The following is a 23247-nucleotide window of genomic DNA, read 5'->3' as shown; positions in this document are numbered from 1 at the left end:
GAAAGGGGAAATTAGCGTAGGGATCATCAGTGCCCAAGTCTCTGTGTCACTGTGTTGGAGCGGGGGATGATCTGTCTCCTGCTGGTAGCTCCACGGTATATGCCGACAGCCATTTCAATGCGTATCCCTTTCCATTTTTAAGATGGATTGTAAAATAGGTGGAGAGTGCACATCAGTGTCACTGGAACATTTTCCTCTTCTCTTGTATCAGTTATGCAGTCAAAAAGCAGTTTCTGATGGAGGTAAACATCCTGGCATCCTTTTTCAGGTGATTGGCCTTTTTTTCCCTCTTTTGATGTCTAGAGGATAAAGCTCTTTTAGCAGAAATCATCTGCATCAGACTGTGGCAACAGTGGATAAATCAGACGAGAAGAGCTAGTTGGCTGCAAAAAGAAAACACGGTGGTTTCAAAACAGAACTGGTAATCAGTAGTAAAAAAATGGAAATAACCCACCAATATTATGGGCTGCTCCTTTTTCTCTTGCAGTTGGTTTTGTCTGATTTCTTCTAAGATAGCAGGGGTAAACAGGGATCAAAGGAGCATAAGCTGCAGATAGCAGATGCATTTTATCCCCAGAATGCAAATCTCCTCTCTGTCTCCTTTTCAGAGGGCAGATGTGGCTGTGGCACCATTAACCATCACTCTGGTTCGAGAAGAAGTTATAGACTTTTCCAAACCGTTCATGAGCTTAGGTATCTCTATCATGATAAAAAAGCCTCAGAAGTCCAAACCAGGAGTTTTTTCCTTTCTGGATCCTTTGGCTTACGAGATATGGATGTGCATTGTTTTTGCCTACATTGGAGTGAGCGTTGTCCTCTTCCTGGTGAGTCGCTTCAGTCCTTACGAGTGGCACACTGAGGAATTCGAGGAAGGGCGAGACCAGCCAGCCAACGACCAGACGAATGAGTTTGGGATATTCAACAGTCTCTGGTTTTCCCTAGGAGCTTTCATGCAGCAAGGATGTGATATTTCTCCAAGGTAAGTTGACTTCCCCAATAAATCTTCCAGTTTGGGTGGTTTAATCTTTCTGCATCTGTGGGGCTGAACAGGTTCTTCTCTGGCCTTCCTTCCTGAACCGTAGTGTAGCTTTGTGAATCGGTTGCAGTTTCAGAAAGAATCCAAGGGTTCACAGGTCTCACAGCCATGAACTTGGGACATCAAACTCGAGACCATGAAAATACCATTCTAAATTTATACCTGGGGAGTTCCTTTGAGGGAATTTACAGAAATACAAACACGATTTTCTAAAGCCACCCAATTGCAATCAATTTTTGTCAGTTGTTTGTTTTGTTGCTGTTAGAAACAAGATTGTTCTAGCATTATAGGGAAGCTATAGAATTCCATCACAGTAGAGAGAACTAATACAGTAGGTGCCCAGTGAAAGGTTATATGGTCTGTGCCAAAGTTTTTGGAGCACACCAAGTGGCATTAAGTATTATTGGCCTTCAGGAACTCTGAGAAGTTCTGAGTTCTGTGTTGTCCTTCTGGATCCCGTTTCAGTCAGTAGTTCTGCTGCTTGAAAGCTCAGTAGGATCCAAAGTCCAAAGTGTTCCTAAAGGGAATGACTTTTTGGTGAACGACTGTTGTGATTACTTTTTGGTAATTTTTCTTGGAAAAGCTGGCACAATATAAGGTGGCTGGAAAACTGTGTGAAATGCGCAAGAGGCACAAGCAGAGAGCTATTTGTAAATAACATCTGGAAATGCCTCCTTCACGGCTGAGAGCTGTATTCACACAAGCATTAGTCCAGAGATTTTGCCTACTGCAGGAGCCCGTGATATACGTATCTTCTCAATGCCTCGTTCATACAAAGGTGTAAGAGAAGAAAAGAAAAAGAATTAAAAGCAAAGGAACCAAGTAGCTACAAGCAGGGCTCTGATTTTCTTACTTGTTTGCACAAATTATATGTCCAGTACGTAATATCTGTAATAACTGAGGGATCTTTCCTGTGGTATGTGTATACTCATGAGGCAGGATCTGATCCTGCAGGGGATAAGGTTTTTGATGCCTCCAGTGGTTTGTGTTCAGGGCAGATGTATTAGTGTCCGTGAGGCTGAAAAGGGTTAATGAGCTGGGGCTTGGGGTGCGTATCAGATGTAGCCATCTCTCCCAAGAGGTCTGCTCTGGATGTGGGTTGGGGGAAGAGCACGTGCGCAGGTCAGGCACTGGAGCTGCTGGATGCTGCAGGCCACAGAGCTGTCGTTCACCCTCTCCACAGCTCTGAGAGGCACACATGTCCTTGTTTAGGCTAAGAACAATTTTTGGCAGGGTTTGACTCATGCCAGAGGTACTGCCGGTCATGAGAATTAATTTACAGTCAGTATATGCATTGTCTGCATTTACATACCATGGTGGTATCTGAAGTGATGTTCTGATGAAAAAAAAAGACAGCAAAGAGGCCTTTTGTTTTCTTCTTTCCCCATTCTTCCATTTTTGGGCTATGTCTCCTCCTCTTCAAAGGAAATTTCAGCAGAGATACGTGTCTTGTGGGTGAACACAGTAGGCAGAAGTTAATCTCCTGCATGCTGGGATGGTATCAAAGTTCTGGGCATGAGAAGGAGTCACAACTCTTCGGCAAGTGGAGATAACCACAGAGCTCAGCAGAGCTCCCACGGGATGGCGGGGGGTGGCCAGGCAGCATCTTATGGGCTATTGGATGTCAGTTTGTCCAGATATTAATGATAGCAGGGAGATAAGAGCCTGCAGGGCTTTTATGAATACGTTTTATCGTCTGATCATTGATTAGTAGCCGTCCAGGCAGAGCATTTGGAAGGTCTTCCCAGCAGAGGGAATTTCAACTTTGTTGCTGCCTTGTAACACAGCCCCGTGCATTAAGATCAGGTTATTGTGATTTTCGTTCTCATAGTTGCTCTTGTCATCATCGTTCTTATTTAGGAAAGAGAATGTCTTCCTTTGGGGACATTACAATAACTTGTTTCTGTTCCAAGGAGGAGTGTGGAGAGGTGAAGAGCTGAGACTTCGCAGAATAGCAAATTTGGAAACTTCTTTAATAAAAAGTGTCAGGGAAAAATTAGTGGTTTTGATGCAAATAACAAGATTTGCACTAGCTGAACAACATGCTTTGAATCATCATTTCAAAGTGTTGTTTTATTTTGCTTTGAAATGGGAAATGAGAATGGTTCTGTCATTGTTCTTTTAATGTTGTTAATTTGATCATCCTGATAATGAAAATTACAATTTCATTGAAACCAGTATTTTCCCATGGAGCACAAGAGCACTTTCTGACTACAAATATTTGCAAGATAATTTGAGAAGCAAAATATGGAAATCGTTGTAACTCCCAGTACCCTGAGAAGAGCTCCTTGAGATGTTTGCAGGTGGAGGGGGACATTTCTGTGACATGCGAAAGCAAGGAGGAAGCAGAAGAGTGAGAATTTCCGTAGGATGTTGCTGTACAGAAAGGCTCTGAGCACACTCCATATTTCACAAGTATTTTTCACACGAACCTAGTGCAGCATTTCTGTGACACATCACTTAGAAATGCATGTTTGGTAGAAAAACATTGTGGGCAGGTGGGGGATCTGCTCTATTCCAATATATTTCCTATATGTTTGCTTCTAAACTGATCGCTACTACCTCTCAGCATCTCCCCAGTAATGTATTAACCAACATAAATAGCTTCTGTTATACATCTGTTCTGTCATTCTCTCCTAAGGAGCAAGTGCAGGGGTGTATTTTGGTTTTGTAGAGGTTTCGGGTTGTTTATTTCAGTTTTGTTTTGGGAAGGAGTGGGGGAAATTTCTGGAGATTTGTGGGTTTTTTTCCAGAGCATGCTTGTTTTAAGTGCATATGCCACTATGTATTTATCATAAAAAAAAAAAAGTAAGATCAAAACTGCAGACACATCACTCAGCACAGCAGGTGATGAGGTTTGCAGCAACTTCTTGCTCTTTTGAATGTGCGTTCCTCAGTCTCAGACTAGTCCCCAGGGAACTTCAGTCCCCCACAGAGACAAAAATTTGCTTTTGAAGGGAAGTGGTGTCCTTTTTAAGGACAGTCTTTCTAGGCAGAACTTTATGCAGGCTTTTAAGTATGCTAGTCACAACCTACCAAGCACTTTAATGGTACACTGTGAATTTGATGACCTGTGGATGGCCAGGACAGAGAACAGCCGTGGATTATGTGCTCATACCCTCTTCTGCCAGTGAATGAGGCTGTTGGGCTTGAGGTCAGCTGTTGACCTCGAAGCTCTGACGCCTTCATGTCTAGGCATAGACTGGATGACTGTGACAAAGGTCAGGCAGTAACCAGTCATGGAGAGTCCCAGCTGGAGCTGGTGACAGTCTGAGTTGTGCCTCTGGATGCTGCGACATGAACACGAGCAGGGAATCCGTCTCTCCTAAGCCACGAATGGAATGACTCGATTGTAGGTACATAGCTTCAACCAAAGGAGATTGTGAGCTCTGGACATTTTCCACTGGAGTCTCCAGTTCCCCTTCTGCACCATCACTGACCAGTGGCCCCACTTCGTGTGGTTCAGTTGCTACCACGTGGACTAATTTGTCCTGGTTGAGGCAAGACGGACACTGTCATTGCCCTTAAAGTCTGTGCTTTCAAAGTACTGGCTGATACACAGCAGAGTGGGGCAGACGCAACGTTTTGGAGATATGAGTAGTTTCATGTACATAGTAATGGGCAGAAATCAGTGAAGTCTGAAATGGGCCATAAACCATAAGGCTTTGCAAAGTACCACCTTAACTTCAGAAAACAGTCATAAAATTGCAAAAGCACTCATTAAATGTGAAATACAGACCCTGAAAGGAGATTCTCAGAGCAGACATCCAGGGTAATAAATATCCCACAGCCAACAGCGAGAGCCTGCAGCAAGAGAAATGTGAAGTAAATATGTCTCACATTGCACCATGTTTCAGAAATACAATTTGATAAATTGTCTTCGGAGCTTAAAGTAACCCCAGTGTGTGGCAGCAGTGGAGCGTGGGACCTCGCTAACATCCATCATGGTGCTGCTATTCCTCGCTCAGGATGGACCCAAGGCCTTTGAGGAGGAGACTGAGGGGATGTCTGTGCTTCCCAATCTCCTCTGCAGCAAAACGAGACATCTGAATTTTTCATCTGCCCCATAATTTTCTACAAAATCAATTATTTGATTGTTGTGAAAAGGATAAGAAGGCAGGGAGCAAAATACATATTTCTCTTGTCAACATCCTAGCTTGATTTTTCATGATCACAAAATGTGTTGCTTCATATGGTTTGAGCCCAAAAGAGACTTCCTGTATATTGGAGGCTATTAAATTTAATCCAGTTACTCTTCCTGTGACTCAGAAAACTCATGTTTGACTAAAATGAAATTTATTTGGCTAAAATAGATCTTCCAGAAAGACATTTATTCTTCCTTTGAAGATACCAACTGAGTGACTATTGGAATCTTGTCCCCACTGGAGTTTGACAGGAGGATAAATATCAGACAGTATCGCCCAGTAAATGCAGCCATCCTTTGTGCTCAGCCAGAGGAAGATTAAACAGATCTCCACAAATAAATCCAGCTTCCTGGGGGGCTCTCTTTAAACTGTGTTGTTGAAACAAAACACATGTATTTTGGATTCAGATCAAAACATACCTTGAGTAGAAGGGAAATGTACAGTTATATGATGACACAATAGGGTACCGTGTCACGATGCAGTGCAACGCAGGTTGAAATTGCTCATTATAATCTGCATGACTGAGAACAGAGCTGGAGATGCCCTGGTCAGCCTGCGCTGCAAACGGAATGATGGGTGAAGATTTCACCATAGCCTGCATCTGGAGAGAGCAGACTTGAGAGGAGTTCATTTTGAGCATCAGCAGGGATGCAGGAGCAGGAAGAGATTCTGCGCTGCTCTGTGCAAGGTGCAACAGGGGACCGCTGCTGGGAAATGGTTGGGCTGCACCAGTGCGCCCTGAGGATTGTGGGTGTTTTGCATGCAAGGAGACGTGGCGCAAGATGCAATCCCCCCTTCATCTGGCTTGGGAGAAAGAGTCAAACGGGTTTCGACTGGCCTGCAGAGCCTGGAGCTGGTGCGGGGCACAGTGACTCCTGGCTGGGGGGAATGTGCTGCTTAGGGAGGTTTTGCTGCAGAGGTGACGAATGAATGGATGCTCTCCGAGGTGGGAAGGAGAGATAAAAATGCTGGCTGCTATCCAGTCAATAGATACAATCTATTATTTATAGGCATCTTGTGGACATCGTTATTTGTTTTTAGTGACTTGGGAACAGTGCGCTCTGGCTGATCTATGCGGTGTGTAGCCAGGCTTGTATTTCACTGCTCTCCTTTGCAGGCTTTCTGTTGCACTCAGTCACAGCGATTTGTCTGTGGAAGAGCAAGTACGGTGTTTATTATGTACCTGTAATTAATGCTGAACATTTTCTTCTGCTGTTTCTCCTGTTTATTTACATTTCTTTTTAGATCAATTGAAAAAACCACAGGAGACTTCAGCCATAAAGCTGGTGGAAATAACAGCAAAATTGCTCCACAAGTTGTTGAGGTATTTTTCCCTAAAGTAGCCTCTGGAGATTTTGAAAAATATCAGCACTTCTGAATTTCATGAAGATGTTCCTAGTACTGAAAGATTTTATCTGGTTTTAGACAAGATCTAAATCAGAAATTGATTAGGACAAAAATTTTCTTTTTTTCTTTTTTAGCAAGAGGTTTGATTTGGGTTGTTTCAAAGGAATTATTTCTGTTCTGTCTTTTGTTAACTTAGCATTTGCAGGGTGCTTACTTATTTTGCTAAAAATTTAGAATTAGCAAAATTAGAAGCAGCTGCATTTAGCAATTAAAAGGATTTTAATTCCTTCCTGAAATGAAGGCTGAGCCTCAGTGTTTATTTGACGACTCTTCTAGATTTCGGTAGGCGTCTTCTCCGACACTCCAAGCACCTGCCTGTCTTTTTGGCCAGATGCACAGTTCTGGTGCCATCCTTGCGGTACCCACTATAACCTTGAACAGGAGTTAGCTTGTCCTGGGGAGTCACTGGAGAGCTGTGCAAGCTCTCCCAAGGCAGAAGTGCCATTAGCAAAGTGGAAAGATTTGTGCTGGTTGGTTTTTTTTCTTCCTGACACTGTTTGCACAGGAAGGTCTGGGGGTGATGGAGGGGAGCTTGCTGTTAGGGCTTGCTAAAGCCTCTTTGGGGTCATGGGAGAGGGTGTGCTTGCTCCCACAGACCAGGTTGCTGACTGCCAGCTGGATGCACTGTGCAGTCACAAGGCAAAGGGTATGTTTTTGCAATGAAGGAAGAAGCAGTTTGTCGTTTCCTTGGGGAGCACATGCAACCTGCAGCTCATGGGACAAGGGGGACGAGGCAGGCAAGCTAGGCTGGGAGCAACATTAGTTCATCATCCCTACTCGTTCTCCAACTAGAGGTGAATCCAGAAGGCTTGGAGGCTTGTCCATGGGGACAAAACTCAGGATCGTTTATTTTTGGCAGTTTGCTTGAACTGGTGAGCCAAGGTTGGTCTTTAGAATAAAAGAAGAGATTTGGGATTTCAATTTCTGGAAAAGTCATCTCTTCTTTAAGAAGTGTACCAAATGGTTTTGCAATTACCTCTCTCTGGCAAAGCTAATTATGTCCTGGGAGAGGAAATTCGGGTCACAGGGTAAGAACAGTGCTTGCAAATCACCAGGAACTGATGACCACACTTATTTCTGAAACGTACTTAACCAGGGAAAGTGACTCACCAGAGGAGCAGCTTGACAAATCGCACAATATCTACCTAAACAGTCCCCTTTGGAGCTTGCACACTTCCATGGCAACCAAAACGTGGCAGCCAGGGAAAAATGGAAATTCTTTTAAAGTAGCCATCCTTGCTATCCTCTCTTTCATTTGGAAAAATGCTGAAGGATTCAGAAGACTCAGAAGAAGGAAATAACCAACTGAGAGAATATTGCTGGGAAATGCAAATCAATCTGTAAAGGAAAAATTAGTCTTTTTGAATTTCCACGCTCTGCCATCTGAAAATTTCTAAATACCGTTGAGGTAATGATTTTTTCCTTCACTGATCTGCAAACAAATTCCTCAGGATGGTTTGCCTATGAGGTGTATCTAGTCACTCTTCCACAGCTCTGAGGTCGCTGCGGGACAGCAAGACATTTGCTCAAAGTCTCCCCGTTGAGTGGCAGTTTTACTAATCGTTCCACCAGCTGTGTTTAGAAAAGGAAGTCAAACACTTGATCCAAAAGCAAGTTTATTAAGCTAAAAATAGATTTGCAATCTTTTTCTTCAGGACTAAATAAATGTTTCTTGGATTTTTGATTGAAAACAAAGTTAAAAATAGCAGGGGGAAAGTGCATTGCCCAGTTTTTGAATCTGTTGGGAAGTTTTATTAGGGCATCTCTGACATGGATATGGCGTGTGCTGCTTGTGTTTCTAACTCTGTGCACTGACGCCAGATCCTGAGTGGCACTGAGGTTCATTGGGGTGCTCCGAGATTTATAGCCTTCTCTGTGACTCCAGCGGGAGACCCTCTGAGGCTCCAGGGACTCCTGTGATGCTGTACTCTGACTTGCTGATTTTCAATCAGTAAAAGAAACACACTTTCTCTTTCCATTTTCTTCCCTCTCGATAACTGCTACCCGCAAGCAGCCGGCTCACCTGGGGGCTGACATCCTCTGAGCCACGGTCAGGACTGTGCAGGGCTGTGTCTTCCTAACAGCTAGGACTATGGCCAAACATTTTTATCGAAGAACAAATGTTGTGAGGAGCTGAATGACCTGAGCTGAGCTCCCTGAAGTGGTGTCCTCTGCAAGGCCACCTGTAACAAACTGCTTTAAAGTTGGCACTCCAGAAAAATATTGTGGCTAAAGTGGGAAACCCTGAGCGTGTTTTCACAGGGAAGCCCTGCTTAAATAACTCTCCCATATGCTGTACACAGCTTTTGTCAGCACTACGATATCGTGTGCACATCCCCTGGTTACCCAGGCGAACAAGTGTTGAACTCCTCAGTTCAAATTGTTCTGGCTCACAACATACAGAGTGTCCCCAGCTGCAATTTGCTGATTTAATCCCCAGAGCTGGCCAAAACCTCATGCTCTTCTGCTGGGAGGCTCAGAGAACTTTTCTTATTCCACTGGAACTTTGGATTTATTGTTCCTATTCTGCTTTTGTCCCAGATTTTATCCCAACTACTTGTCCTGATATCTGGGGAAGCACCATACCCCCTTTTCACAAGAAGTTCAGGAATGTGTACGGTGAGCAATGTCCCTTGTAACAGCCCAAACTGGTGAGCAGATGAAGACAAACGTATTGAAATATGACAGAGGTGCAACGTTACTCATTGGGAAAGTCTTGATGAAGCTGAGTAATTGGGAAAAGCAAAATGTGGGTCATGCGAAGAAAAGGGGTCAAAAGCCTTGCAGTGGTTGGACAGAGTTGGAGGAGACAGAACATGGAGTGACCTCTGAAGATCTCTGTGCTGGTGTCTTGGTCTTCCTTCCATTTTCAGTTGGGTTGAAGGAGTCAAGTAACAGCTAGAGGATAGCTGATTCATATCACAAGTGGTAGGACAGGATATACAGCTCGTGTACACATCCCTTTCTTTAAGCAGCAGCATGGTCTAGGTCACTCAATCTATTTAATAAAATTCAGTAATTCTGATTAATGCCTACCAAGAGTTGCTGCTTACCCTTAGATCCAAAGGCTAAGCAGCAATAATCCAATCATGGTAATCATAACTTACTACTTTGATCTTCAGATAAAAGAGCCTATAGAAGTGCAAAAGTGTTACATCACCGTTATTTGGACAACTTCAAAGCATGTTATATACACTAATGAATTCTCCAACACTGTCTGATGAGAAGTAATAGGAGGCAAATATGTGAACAGAGGAGTAGAAAGGAAGAGGGGAGAAGATGAGTCCTTATATGGTGAAAGGGAAAAGCAGTAAAAATAAGTACCTGTACACTGTGGACTGGTGTGAGATGTGAAGAAGGTCGACAGGGGCCCCGCTGCAGGAGTCAAACACAGGGAATGCTCTTGCATAGGAGGAATATTCTCTTCTTTCCCATTTCTTAAAGCTGTCAATAAAAAGCAAGATCTCAGGCTGAAGAGAGGCAGACGGAGGGAGGGAGCAACTTTTCATCTCAGCAGTGCTTCTGAAGCCTTCAAAAATAAACCATCACCAAATGATCTTAGCAGGTGAAATAGGGGCAGCAGAAACACTGAACATGTTTTCCCTTCACAGTTTGGGAGTTTTAATGTTAAAAGGCACTACTGTGAACATAGAGGTCTTCTAAAAAACACTGGGCAGACCAGACTCATTCCTCACCACTTCTACAAGGGCTACAGTATGCCCTTGGGGAAAAAAAGAAAGGCTCAAAAGAGAAAATAGAGAAAATGTAACTTGTACGGTCTTGGTGAGGGATCTCATTTTAAATCAGAAATTAAAGAAAACAGGAAGGACATATTTGGGAATATTGCTCAGAGTGACAAACTTCCAGTGCAGAAAATACTCTGCTCCCAGAAAAGACCTTTCTCTTATCAGATGGGAAATCTGACAAAAGACAGACAAAAGAAGAAAACAAAACAAAATCAGAGCAAAAAAAACTAAGGCAAGGCACCCTGCAAGAAGTCTGAACTAGGTTATTGTAACATTGTCCAGAAGTCTCAGAAATGGAGCTCTAAATTGTGAGCATGTGTAGATGGCTAAAGAGGATCTTGTAAAAATGAAGAACGGGTAGCATATAATCCAAAATATATTAAAACTTTGGAGGGAAAAAATGCTTTTTCATCAAGCAGAGTTTGAAGAGGAGACTGAGGGAGAGCACATGAAATCTAGCAACACAGCCAAGGACGTTAGCACAATAGGCTGTTGTTTATAAAGAAGGATGAGTGCTGTTAAAATTGGGGCCACCTGAGGCCGAGAGAGTTCCTGAGTGATGAAGCTCCTGGGGTGCTCCAGCAAATGCTTCTGACAAAAGTTTATGCTTGGCCACCTTGCGAGTTTTTCTCAGGAAAGCAAACAAATGTCACCAAAGTGAGAAAAATACATGAAGAGCCTGATTTTCAGGGAAAGATGAGAGTTGGGGTATTTTTGTAGCAAAAGCTGGCAAAAACTGCAGAAAAAGAATGACTTTGCCTTTCAGCAGAGCTGCTGAGCAGCCCAAAGCGACCACGAGTTTCCCAACAAACCTCTGTCTAAACACTCATCTTCTAAACTACCCTGGTTTGCCACACGGAGATGCACGATGCACGTTGTGCCTGTGCTGGAGGGGATGGCAGTGTGCTTCTTGCTTGGTATCTAGTACTTCTAACGTTGTACTTTGTTACCTGAGCCGGTGAGCTGCGTTGGTTGTGTATCAGCTGGCTGCTCTTTGTCCCAGCAAGGCAAAACCTGCACATTGCTATGGAGTGCATAAATTAACCCCTGTGTAGCTGGGACCATTTGAAGTTCCCTCTTGCTGCTGGGATTGAGTGTCAGGAATGGAAAGCGGGCAAAGTAGCAGCTCAGAGGTAAATTCCACCTGGTGACCAATGTTTCAGGCCACCTACCCAGGTGACGTTCATAAATGTGACTCATCCTCTTCTCCCACAGTTGGGAACTGAATTAGAGAGATGAAGTAAGCTTCTCTGGAGCCCATAACATGGCAGGGCTTCCCAGGGAACACAGATAAAGAGCTCCTGGGTGCTAGTCTTTGGGTTAGGCTGTTAGGTACCTCTTGGCTGTCAAAATGCTAAGTGAATGGCTTGAGAACAGCGTGTAGCTGCTCCATGTAGTCATGCTTATACTTAGCACTGCAGCAATCCAAGCTCCAATGACTAGAGAACCACAAGTGGCATGATGCATTTCTGACTAAGCAGGAAAACTCATTTTAGAAAGAGGTTTTGCCCATTAAAGGGAAATTGAAGGAAAAAAGTGCCGACATATTCCACAAAAGAAGCGATGAAATGATAGGAGAGGGACCTTATCCTGCTGTCCGAGGCCATTAGCTTAGGCAGAAAGAAACAGTAAATAAACTACGACTTATAATTAAAGCCTCACAGATATACATCCTCTGGTTGAATCTGTGAAATTCTGCATACTTGCAGAGTATGTTCAGTCATTTCAGGATTTACTCAGCAAATGACCCCGAGGCCCCTTCCTGAAAGGACTTCTGCTGGGATTCTGCAATCCATATTGCCTCCTTGTGGCATGCTGGCTTTGAGGGTCGGATGAACTGGCACGGTTTGCCTGAAAACACAAAAAAGAACAGATCACCAGCCTAAAGACAAAAGTTAAGAAGGTCCCAAATTTTTCCTTCTTTTTTTTTCTTTTTTTATTTTCTTTTTTTTTTTTTAAAAACAAAAATTAGAAAAAGAAAAGCAGGAGAGAGAGAACATGGGGCTACCAGGACCTCTGCACCCTCAGCTTTCTTACCCTGTCTCACTGGTTAATGTTACCCACAGGGAATCAAAATGTGCAGCTGTTACCTCTGTAGCAAAGTTGTGGGGCAAGATGAAGAAGGAATTTGTACCACTGGGAGGGGTAAATGAGAATGTCAGTAGAAAACATTCTTAATTCTGTGTTTGTAAGGGCTCTCTTGATGCTTCATGTTAAAGCTCAGCACTGCAGTCAGGACTCCAGCCTTGTACCAGGAGGTAGGATTCAATAATGAGAAAATGCAAACTAATGATGGTAAGAAAATCAATAATACTGGATGGACAGAGAAACAGGCATTAAAATCACTCCAGTTTTGTGACAAACAGTTGGTAGCTTATCCAAAACTGTCCATGGCATAGCAGAGTGCAAGAGGATAAGAGATTTGCAGCATGTGTATGATGGATGCCCCCAGAGCTCTTCCCAGCTCCGCAACCCTATGCTAAGTTTGTTCCTTAATCTATGACTGTTCACAGACTTTTCAAGCAGATCTGGGGTTCTTGTCAGGGTCAGAGACAAAATAGTGAGACCAGTCGAGCCAGATGGTCTGTGACACACAGAAAAAGCAAAGCTCATTTGCATTGACAGAGTTTAATGTTGAAAACGTGTTTAAAATAAGAGCAAAAGGGGAGCAAAATGTTTGCAACTAATCCACTACCAAGTCGATCTTCAGATAGACCCATGAAATTGTCAAGAGTCAGCATCAAATTAGCAGAGTAGTGTGGGTAGACGACCTAAAGGGGATTTGTCCCACAATCAGCAGACAAGCATCTAAGAGCTTTTCTTTCAACAGTTTTTGCATAAATTCATTCAGTGACAAATATGTCAGTTGACTAAGTGAGCCTTTATTAGAATTGAATTTAACAGGAAAAATCTGGGAAATCCTTCCAAAGCAACTATGGCTTTAGAATCCCAGATTTGCGCTTCTGATTAAAACGCTGTCAGTTTAGGTGTAATTCTCCGTAAGAAATGGGTTTGGGGAGGGGGAACGGAGAAGTGGGAGAGAACTGAGATGGTGCTTGAACGGTTTTCTAATGAGGTTTACTTTGTGTATTTTCTGACAATCTTGATGTTTTCTGTAAAAAACTCTTCTAGTACGATGGTAAAGCAGAGGCAAACTCCTGTCAGCTTTTCCTACCTTCCGTAAAGGAAGAGATCAAAGAGCAAATTGTTTGATCAAGGATTGCGTTATGTTTTAAGAAATAAGAGATTATAGCTGCGTGCTTTTCTTTTTCCTTGTGAAGAATCCATCAATGCTAAGTCTAGAACACTAAAAAAAGTCACTTGATGGAAACAATGGAAACAATTCTTTTCTGTCTGCTGCTGGCAAAATCCAGTTGCTTTTGCAAGGAAAGGTTAAAAAAAAAGGTCATCTAAGTAAGAAAATCAAAATTATTATTTTCAGCTTGGTCATCTGCAGTTTTTCCATTAAACAGATATAAAATTATCTTTTAAATTATGTGTGTGGTAGGTAAGGGTTTAATGTATTATAAAAGCTGAAATAAAATTATTTGCAATGAGAAAGCAGAAAAAAATTGCTTATCATATTTAGATTGTACCTTTTAGCCTTTCAGAAATTAAACACTAAGTAATAGAAAAATAAAAAGCTTGGACAGACCCAATGAACCATTTTTGAAACACTACGTTTAGAGCACGTTTGCAACCATTATCTTTTTTATTCCAATTGCAAATAAAATGTCAGGATTTTTCCTGGCACTGTAATTCTGGTTCCCAGCCAGCTCTAATTTTAAGTGGTTCTGCACCACGGATAACGAGAGCAGAGTAATCACTACGTACTCCAGCAAGGGTAACGTTGGAAAGGAGCACCCTGTTATTGCTGTTGTTCTGTAGGGGCAGGTAGGACCCCAAGCCAGGGAGAGGGTGGGAGGGGGTGAGTTTTTAGCCAGCACAGGGAGGGTTAGAAGAAGAAACCAAGAGATCTTAATTTGGATTGTGTCAAAAGGGAGAGTGTAGGTGCAAAAGGAATAATAAAGGATGAAAAATGTACAACCTAGTCCATCTAGCTATTTCGTCCTCTTCTGCATCCCAGAACTAGCCATTTATCAAAGCCTCTTTCACTGTTACCCTTGCTTATTCTGGTTTTGTTTAGATCCCGCTATTCGCAAGTATTATTATGATAATGAATGTGAATAAATGCAGAGATCAAATAGACAAACCCAAACATCCAACCCTTAGCATTTCTTTAACGTACTAACCAGTGTGCTCCATCTTACCTTAGCTCTGCAGAGACTGAGTCACTAACTCGTTTCCACACTGCAGAGAGCTGATTGCCTTCTTGTTATGCTCGAATGGGTATGGGCACATGTCAATTCTCCATGCAAGAGGATTTAAACCCCATACTGGCCATTAGTGAAGAGAAATGAATTTGAGCTAGGGCTTGAGAACATTTGGTAGTCGCCTGGAAGGTCATTTCCTGTTACCCAGCTGTGGAGTGATATTTTCAAAACCTCAAAGTGACTCAAAAGTACAAGGTATATCTACTCCTCCGTGACTGCTCTTACTAGAGCATAAACATAACTCTAAGTCCCACTGGTTTTTGTCCAGGCTTTTCAATAGCTTCTCTGCTATTGAAGTCATTTCTAGAAACGGGACAAAAGCACTTTCACAAATATGTTCCATGATGGTAGCTCTGCTGCTGCCCTGCGTGGTCTGAAGAAGTAGCAGAACAAGGTCATAATGGTCCTTCCAACCACTCGCGGTGGTAAGCAGTAACAGGCACTGGCTCAAACTCTGAATAGGCAGCACGGTTATCCAGAGAAATCCCACTTGTCCTGTTTAACCTGTGTTCAGTGCTGTTGGGTTGTGATGTCACGTGGGATCGCATCTGCTTTGTGTGATGTTTCATCATGACTATTATTATGCTTCTGATTGTATTGCACTAGCTTCCACAAGCCTTCATCACTGGCCAGTGCTCCATTGCGTTAGAAGCTGCACAACCACAGAGCAAAAGGATGATGTCCTGTAGAGCCCGTACGCTGAGTGTTCTCTACTGTGTGCTTACAGCCGTTTAGATTCACAGCTTCTAGCTGAAAGTCAATCTAGCAAAGAGGGCAAGCATTGCCTATTAGCAGTGTGTGCAATAAAACATCACACACGTGAAGCCCTAGCCATGCTGGCAGTCACAGCAAGCTGTTGATCTCATCTCCTTTCCTCCACAGTCTGTGAGAGTGAGCACTCACCTCCTCACAGCATCTCTTGTCATGAGGAGAAATGACCAGCACCAGCAGAAGACACAGCCCAGATGAGACTGGTGCACGGTACAGAGATGCATCCTGTCCCATCTGGCCTCCATGGGAAAGAAGTTACAGCCCTCTCATCCACTTTGCCCAGCCCTCCTTCTTACCTACCAGTCTCAATACCCCAGTTACTTTTTCATGCCGTCGATGCCAGGTGCGGAGCGGGGAAGCATAAGCCATCTGCAGCTGACAGCAGGCAGTCCCCCTGGGATCAGCCAGTAATGAATATCACCAGGATGTCGAAGGGCTAGAGGCAGGAATCTGGCTGACTGCCGCTGAAGGGATTGAAACAAGTCGCAGAAATATCCCAGCTTCATCAGGAAGGAAATGCTGTATCATTTGCAGCTGGAAATGAATGTGATTATTTGCCATGCAAAGGGATTTTGCCAGCTCAAAGTGGCCTTCATCAGCAGAGATTGTTGTGTTTGACATTATCTGGTTACTTTTGTTTAATGCCTCTGTGCCTTTTCTGAGAGCTTCCTTCCCTGAGCGCACATCATCCAGACTAATGAGAGACAGGTATTTTTTTCATCTTCCACATCAATCTGAAGATGTGTGAGCTGAACCCATAGCCCTCCCCAATCTCTCTCCGAATACGAAAAAAAAAAGAGGTGTGCTGACGGTCCTGCAGGCTGAGTATTCTCCGCAGATGGGAAGCACGATGGTCATATTTATCTCACATAGCTGTTTAGTCCAACCTAGTCATCCTAGTTCTTTAAAAATTCACTAGAGAGGGAGATCTGCAGAGAGACCTCCCCACAGTCTGAGGCAGATGGGGCAAAGCATCAGTGGTGGTCCCTGCTCATTTCCAGAGGTCATTTGGTGAGTATGTCTCTTAAATAAAGATAAGGTAGAAGAGAAGTGCCCATCTGCCTGCCTTTCCCACAGCATGCAGCACTCCCACAACAAACCTCTGACCCCCCTCTCTGGCTGGCAGTGATGGGGAGGCATAAAAAGAAAGTAATCTGGGATGAGGGACTGTCGATCTGCTCAGTCATGTTGCTGCAGTTGCCAGTGGAGGAGGAGGTTTGCGTCAGATGCTGCAGGATGGGGTAACCAGCATATAGCTTATGGTTGGAAACCATGCCAGTGGACTATAGACCTGAAAAAAAATCTTCCTTATCATACTTTTCTTGGTTTTTAAGATCTAGGTTAATGAGAAAGGAATTTATGAACTCACTATAGTATTGTCTTGGAGATGGGTCCTGTAGACTTTCCTGAAAGACCTTGAAAGGTGGATTCTTCAAAGTCATTCACTGAGCTTGGGTTTATGGTGAGATGGACTTTGCTGCCCAGTTTCAGAAAACTTCATGTTAGAAGAAAGCAGAAGGCAGGGTAGAGGCTGCTCCAAAACGAGGCTGCTGTGCAGAGGGAAGCCTGACCCGTCTATAACTACAGAAGTCCTCCCAGTCGCAGCTGTATGACACACTGCTTGTCACTATAATCCCTCGCAGCCCTGTTTCCTGCGGTTTCTCTCTGCCATGGGTGAAAGCTGCTGTGATCATTCTCCAGGAGCGTGGCCCTGACAGTGCCTGTGGTGGGATGGGTCTGATTTCCACACATTAAAACACATCCTTTCCACTCCGCCCCAGTCCTGCCTGTGTGTGAGCTCAGCCGCTGTGCCTGCTTTCTGCTGGGAAGTGATCTCAGAGAGCCTTGGCTAAAGAGATGTCAGAGTGGGTTGATCTAAATGGGAAGATGACGTGATGTCTATGGGAGCAGTCCCCTCACATCAGCAGTGTTTAAAAGCAGACTGAACAAACTGGCAGGGTGTGACCTATGTAAGTCATGCAGCTGGTGGGCTATATGGGTTTAGACTCTTTCCAGCTCTAATTTCAGTGATTATCATGGTGTGTTTTTTCTATCCATGGAGCGTCGGAGCACGTAGGTTTGTTTGTCAAGTCCCGTACACCACAGTAAACCATAGCAGCTGGACCCGGGGCTAAATGCAGACCCGGACATATCATCGCACGCACGGTCATGAGCTGTTCCAGTGCCCCTAGCTGGACTGGGACATCTCTGTTACCATCCAGTAAACCGTGTTTCTGTGGGGTGACTCAGGTCAGCAGAAGGGCAATGCTGAGACAGGGTGCCCCCTGGAGAAATAAACAGTGTTTCTCTCGGGCAGGTCCTCCTTAGTCAGGCTGGCTTTGTCAAACAGCACTGTAAGTTACCTTCTGCCTGGGATAGTGCTCTGCACCTAGAGAAGGAGCGTATAAATAATTTAGACAGAATGCATGAATACTGACTTCACTCTAAAATTATCTTCCACTCTTAAAAATTATTTGAAAAGATTTTAATATAAATTAATGCCTACTTGACTTACTTGCCTCTATAGCTATCCAACGGTTACAGATAATTATTTGATTGCAGCAAGTGCAAAATACCTAGATTTTAAGGCATTATTATGAACGTCTTGTCTAACCATCTGCTGAATACAAAACAGAGAATGTCAGTAGGCAAATTATTCATTAAGGCCGTAGCTCCTCTCTGAGCTTCAATATGTCTTACAAAAACCATAGAGTTTGGGATTTTAGACTTCAGGTGATGGAGGAGCTGACCTAGAGATCCCAGCTGGTCGGTATATCTGGTCTGGCTCCATGCTAGTGCTCCTTCCTGCTGCAGGTGCCTGGCACAACACAGACCTTGCCAGAGCCGCTGTTTGGATGGCCCAGCTAAACCGTCCTTGTAGTTGTCTCCATGTCATGTTAATATTAATATTATTATATACTCTGAAAAGAATTGAACAGCAAAACAAATTTAATCGGTTTATTGATAATTTTTTTCACTGTGAATTTTTTATCCCCCTTCTAATTACATTAGCACCTGGAAAAATACCTTAAGAACTGAGACAGACATTTTGGTTCCCCAGAAGAAGTTGGAGAACATGACTTTGGGTAAATGCCCAGATAAATGATGGGCCTGCAGGAGCGAGCTGCACCTTTTTGACCTCCACACTCCCGCTGTTTGACTCTCCTCTCTGTGTCCAGGTCTCTCTCTGGCCGCATTGTTGGTGGCGTCTGGTGGTTCTTCACCTTGATCATCATATCCTCCTACACAGCTAACCTGGCTGCCTTCCTCACTGTGGAAAGAATGGTTTCTCCTATCGAGAGTGCAGAGGACTTGGCTAAGCAAACAGAAATCGCCTATGGGACCCTGGAAGCTGGCTCCACTAAAGAATTTTTCAGGGTAAAAAGGAAACTTTAATGCAAACATTTTGATTTGACAAGTTCTCCAAGCCCATCCTCTCACCCTCAGATTTGGTTTTTTTCATGTTTCCCCTTACCATGTTAGGACCTGCTGATTTATTCCTTAGAAGAGCAAAAATCCAGCTTTCGCTGTGTCACTCAGAAGGCTGATAGTGGCTCCAATGCATGTGGTATTCTGCAACTGTAAACACAAATATGGAATATCCATATGGTTCTCCACGTTACAGAGCAGCTACTCTGAGCAGCTCCAAAAGAAACCATCTCCTGATTTCCAGCTTGGTTTGCCCTTGATTTGATCCACAAAATCACTGGCCATAGACACAAATATAGGGCAGAAATCAGAGCTTGATCTGGTGCAGAACTGGCAGGAGGTTCATTAACATCCCATACCTCTGTTGCCTTCCTTGGCCCATCCGACATGTGGGTATGCGTTCAGTCCAAGCTGGAAATCTCAGCTGGCACCCAAACCGCTGTTAACGCTTCTGTTGGGTTTCTGCTGTCCTATGCAGCGATCCAAAATAGCAGTGTTTGAAAAGATGTGGACGTACATGAAGTCAGCTGAACCCTCCGTTTTTGTGAGGACGACAGAAGAGGGGATGATCCGGGTGAGGAAGTCGAAAGGGAAGTATGCCTACCTCTTGGAGTCCACGATGAACGAGTACATCGAGCAGCGAAAGCCCTGTGACACCATGAAGGTGGGAGGTAACTTGGATTCCAAAGGCTATGGCATTGCAACGCCAAAGGGGTCTGCACTGAGGTAAGTAGCTTGGATTTTCTTTCTTCTGCCAAAGCACCCAGCAAATCAATGTGTGCACACAGTTCAATCTCCATTGCCATGTTAATCCCGAAAGCTTGGGGCGAGGAGGCGGGGGAGGAGGAGGAAAAGGTATACGAAAACTCGGTGTGATGTGCAGGCAAGTAAAATGCCAGCTGCCGTTGAGCAGCACCGGGAGTATCTAATTATTCAAGCCCTGCATTTGGAAACCGGATCCTGGCTGATCCACTTGCTATGAATGTGTCTGCTGTATCAGGTGATGGCAGGGGGCCTGCTGTGGTGTAACCATTGGTTTCACAGCATTATCCAGAAGGGACGCTCATCCCGTGCCATGTGAACTGCGCAGCTTTGCAGAGTACGGTATTACCCTGGCTTGGATCCATGCTTGCAGAGGGAGTTCTCATGGGGAAAGCATTGTGGGGTTTCCTAGAATGAAACGCTATTTGGAAAGGGTGGGAAGCCGGTTTTGAAAATGCCCTGCAAAAGGTGTGTGTTTTCATTCACTGAGTCAGTTCAGATCCTGGAAAGCGCCAAATTAATGGCATGTCCAAAGGAGCACAAATTCTGCACTTCTCAGCCCAGACCTGCAGCTTCTCATGCCTACTATCATGTGAAATATCTTCAAGGACCTCCCTATAAAAAGAAGAAATCTATATGTGCAGACCCAGATCTGAGTCAGTAGCAGAGCTTGGGCACTGCACACAGCCACGCTCCTGGTCCTGAGCTGGCCCCCTGCAAAGTGCTTCATGCAACCTGACCTTCTCAGAGCAGTGGTACCACAGTCTGCAGACTGGCAAAGTGATCTGAGTCTCATCAGAGTTGTGGTTCCTTTTGGCAGCAGCTGTGCATGTTCCTCGTGTTACAGGCACGAGGAACGTGAGTTGCGAGGATTTAGTGGGACTAGTAAATCCTCGGAAGCCATAGCTTAAAGTAATCTGATTGATGCTCCAACTGATGTAGCTAGTTATTGAACATATTTTAACCAACACCTTTTGACCAAAATCGTATGTGTGGCTTTATATATACTTGCTAACGTAACCTAATGCAGAGACGTTGAATCCGTGGTCTCTGGATTGTTAGAAACCAGCTGAGCATTTGTCTGGTCACACAGCCCCTGAGCCAAAGCCAGCCCAGAGAATCGAAGATGTATCAGCTGGTGGCGGACGAGGCTCAAAGATTTTGATTACTACGTTTATTAAGTCAACTCCAATTAGATTTGGCACTTCCCATATCAGTATCTTTGGAGAAGCTCAGGAACGTAGTGCAGGTGATCCGGAAGGGAATTTCTGCATCCAGTGTGGTTCAGGATCTGAAATGACTTGGAGCCCTCCAAATGAAGGTGGATTTATTCTCTCAGCTTTGAGATGCTTTTTGCTGCACTCTCTCCAGTGTTTGTTTTCTGTCCTGCAAATACGGAAATTAGGATACAGGGATGATACTATTCTGTTTATTTATTTAAACAACCATCTTGTATCCTAATTTTGATATTACAAAAACAAACAAACAAGAACATCCTACCTGTCTTGTAATTGCTGGCATGTGAAGGAATCATTATCATACTTGTAAGAAGAATAAACAACAAAAAAGAAAATTGCATCAGTCATTTTAATTTTGCAGCTCCAGACATCCCTCTGCTAGGCATGATTCCAAAAATTCCTAACATTTCTTTCCGTTTCCTCTTTTTCATCCTGGCTGCATGTAGAACAAATTTCTTACGGGCCTAATGGCAAAGGAGGAATGCTTGATTTTCCATCCGATGGTGTTTCTTTGGAACCGTTGCTGTCAGTTTTTGTCCTGTTATGTTTGTTCCTGTTGTTTTAATTGTTTTAATCTCACTAGTGCCCCACAGTCATCGTGTAGTGTGTGTTTTCCCCCTGGGGTCCTGCACGTGAGAGGTTGCCCTGAGCAAGGTGACATTCATAAGACATCTGTGACAGCACGGTCAGCCTGTCTCTTGCTTGGGCTTCATCTTCACTCACTTCCATCCACAGAAGAAAAGCTCTGAGCCAGGTTTGGAGGTACATGTGAGCCAGGCCTATCCTAGAGCAGGGGTGTTTTAGAAGCTGGGCTGCACTTTGCCCTTTTGTACCTAGACCGGTCTTCCTGCATTTAGGATAGCTGGTTAGGAAAGGATCCTGGAGGGATGCTGACCGATAGCTCACCGATGTTTTTCTTGCTTCTGCGTGAGAACGGGATATTGCTACAGATGAACAGAAATAATTGAATGTGTGGTAGCAGGCGCAAACACTCCTCTCAGGCCATCAGTTCAGTCTCTTGGGCTGCTGAAAGAGCTTGCTTCTTCCTCCTGGGTGGGTGTGATTTTGAATATCTTTTGGCCTCCCGAAGTTAAGATTGAGTTGTATTTAGGCATTGCTGAGAAGGGCAGCAATGGCAGGGCAGAAATTACACCTTTCAACACCAGCTAGTTCAAGGTGTGATCCTGTCTGACAAGAGATAGTCATACAGCTGCAAAACCCATCCATTTACTGGCAGGAGCTCTTTTCCACAAGGATAAGTGGGCATCAAAAGGAGAGCAAAAAGCCAAATTATCCAAAACAGAGGAGAGAAATCCCAAGAAATTCCACGTGAGTCTGGACTTGAGGAATAGGAGGTATTTGGGATGGGAGGGCAAGTTCTTCGGAGCAGTCATACTGATATTAAAGTTCCTTACAGCTTGTTCTGTGTACTCCCCGTGAGCCGCGGACAGACAATTAACTGAAATGAAGCTTCCTAGGAAAGATAACACATAACGCTTAGTGCATGGCCCCCAAATCATATGGCTGATAATGTGCTCAGGGAAACTGCAATTCATTTACTTTGTTAACACCTTGTACCCACATAGAAGCTGCAGTGTATTTTGGCTCATTAGTTAACTAATCTTTTGCAAATGGTTCAGGCATCAGAGTGCTAATTAACCTGTATTCTGTTTTAGAAGACGGAAATAATTATGATTTACTTAGCGGCAGATTCTTTCTGGAGCTACACTCACATGTTTCCACTGGCTTTATTATAACAGAAGTTAGACACTGACCACACTGCTGTTACAGTAAAAAAGGGAAAATATTCAGCCCTCTTCAAATCTACACCTTCACCTTCTCTTGGACTTGTAGCAAATTTGACTGCATCTGGGGGTTGCTTTTTGAAGGCTGGGTTCAGCCTGAAGGAGGCTCCCAGTCCTTGTGAAGGGTTCAGCGCTTGGATGGGATCCCAACAGGCAGAGCCATCGCAGGCTCGTCGGGGTCAGCACATCCCTCTTGCTCGCAGCCAGGATTTGTAGAATCGCAACATAAGAAAACAGTCCCCTTGGTGAGGGTTTCTTGGAGTGGTACAGACTGCTACGTGCACGAATTCTCTGAGGTGGGAGCTGCAAGAGCTTTGGCCTTTTTCAAGATCTGTTTTACTGACGTTCCAGGTCTGTTGGTGGGTGGTTCAGCCCTCCATCTCTTCCATGCCTTTTAAAGCCCTCTTACATTTGTGCTTCCCTGTGCTTAGCTTTTTTCCTCTTTTTCATGCAATATCTGCACAGCACTGCACCTGATACCCAGCATCCAGAGACAAACTGTGCCCGTGTGCAGAGCCTACAAAACTCACTGCTGCACATCTGGAGTCCAGGTGCTCCCTCAGATGTTTACCAC

The 23247-nt window shown here is 44.1% G+C and overlaps 1 protein-coding gene across 3 annotated transcripts in view; it reads left to right on the top strand.

The window, feature by feature from the left end:
* The window catches only part of GRIA1 (glutamate receptor, ionotropic, AMPA 1), a 119724-nt gene that overhangs the window by 85389 nt on the left and 11088 nt on the right, over positions 1-23247 (top strand). For all 3 annotated transcript variants that reach the window (XM_010131016.1, XM_010131015.1, XM_010131017.1), the window contains 3 exons: positions 609-979; positions 18619-18817; positions 19347-19594. In XM_010131016.1, the coding sequence (XP_010129318.1) occupies positions 609-979; positions 18619-18817; positions 19347-19594 (818 nt within the window). The remainder of the gene's footprint in view (positions 1-608; positions 980-18618; positions 18818-19346; positions 19595-23247) is intronic.

Source organism: Buceros rhinoceros, unplaced genomic scaffold, assembly GCF_000710305.1.
Source record: "Buceros rhinoceros silvestris isolate BGI_N320 unplaced genomic scaffold, ASM71030v1 scaffold6092, whole genome shotgun sequence".
NCBI classification, from domain to species: Eukaryota; Metazoa; Chordata; class Aves; order Bucerotiformes; family Bucerotidae; genus Buceros; species Buceros rhinoceros.
Note: the sequence above shows the minus strand (reverse complement) of the source record. Positions and strands in the feature narration are given on the sequence as shown.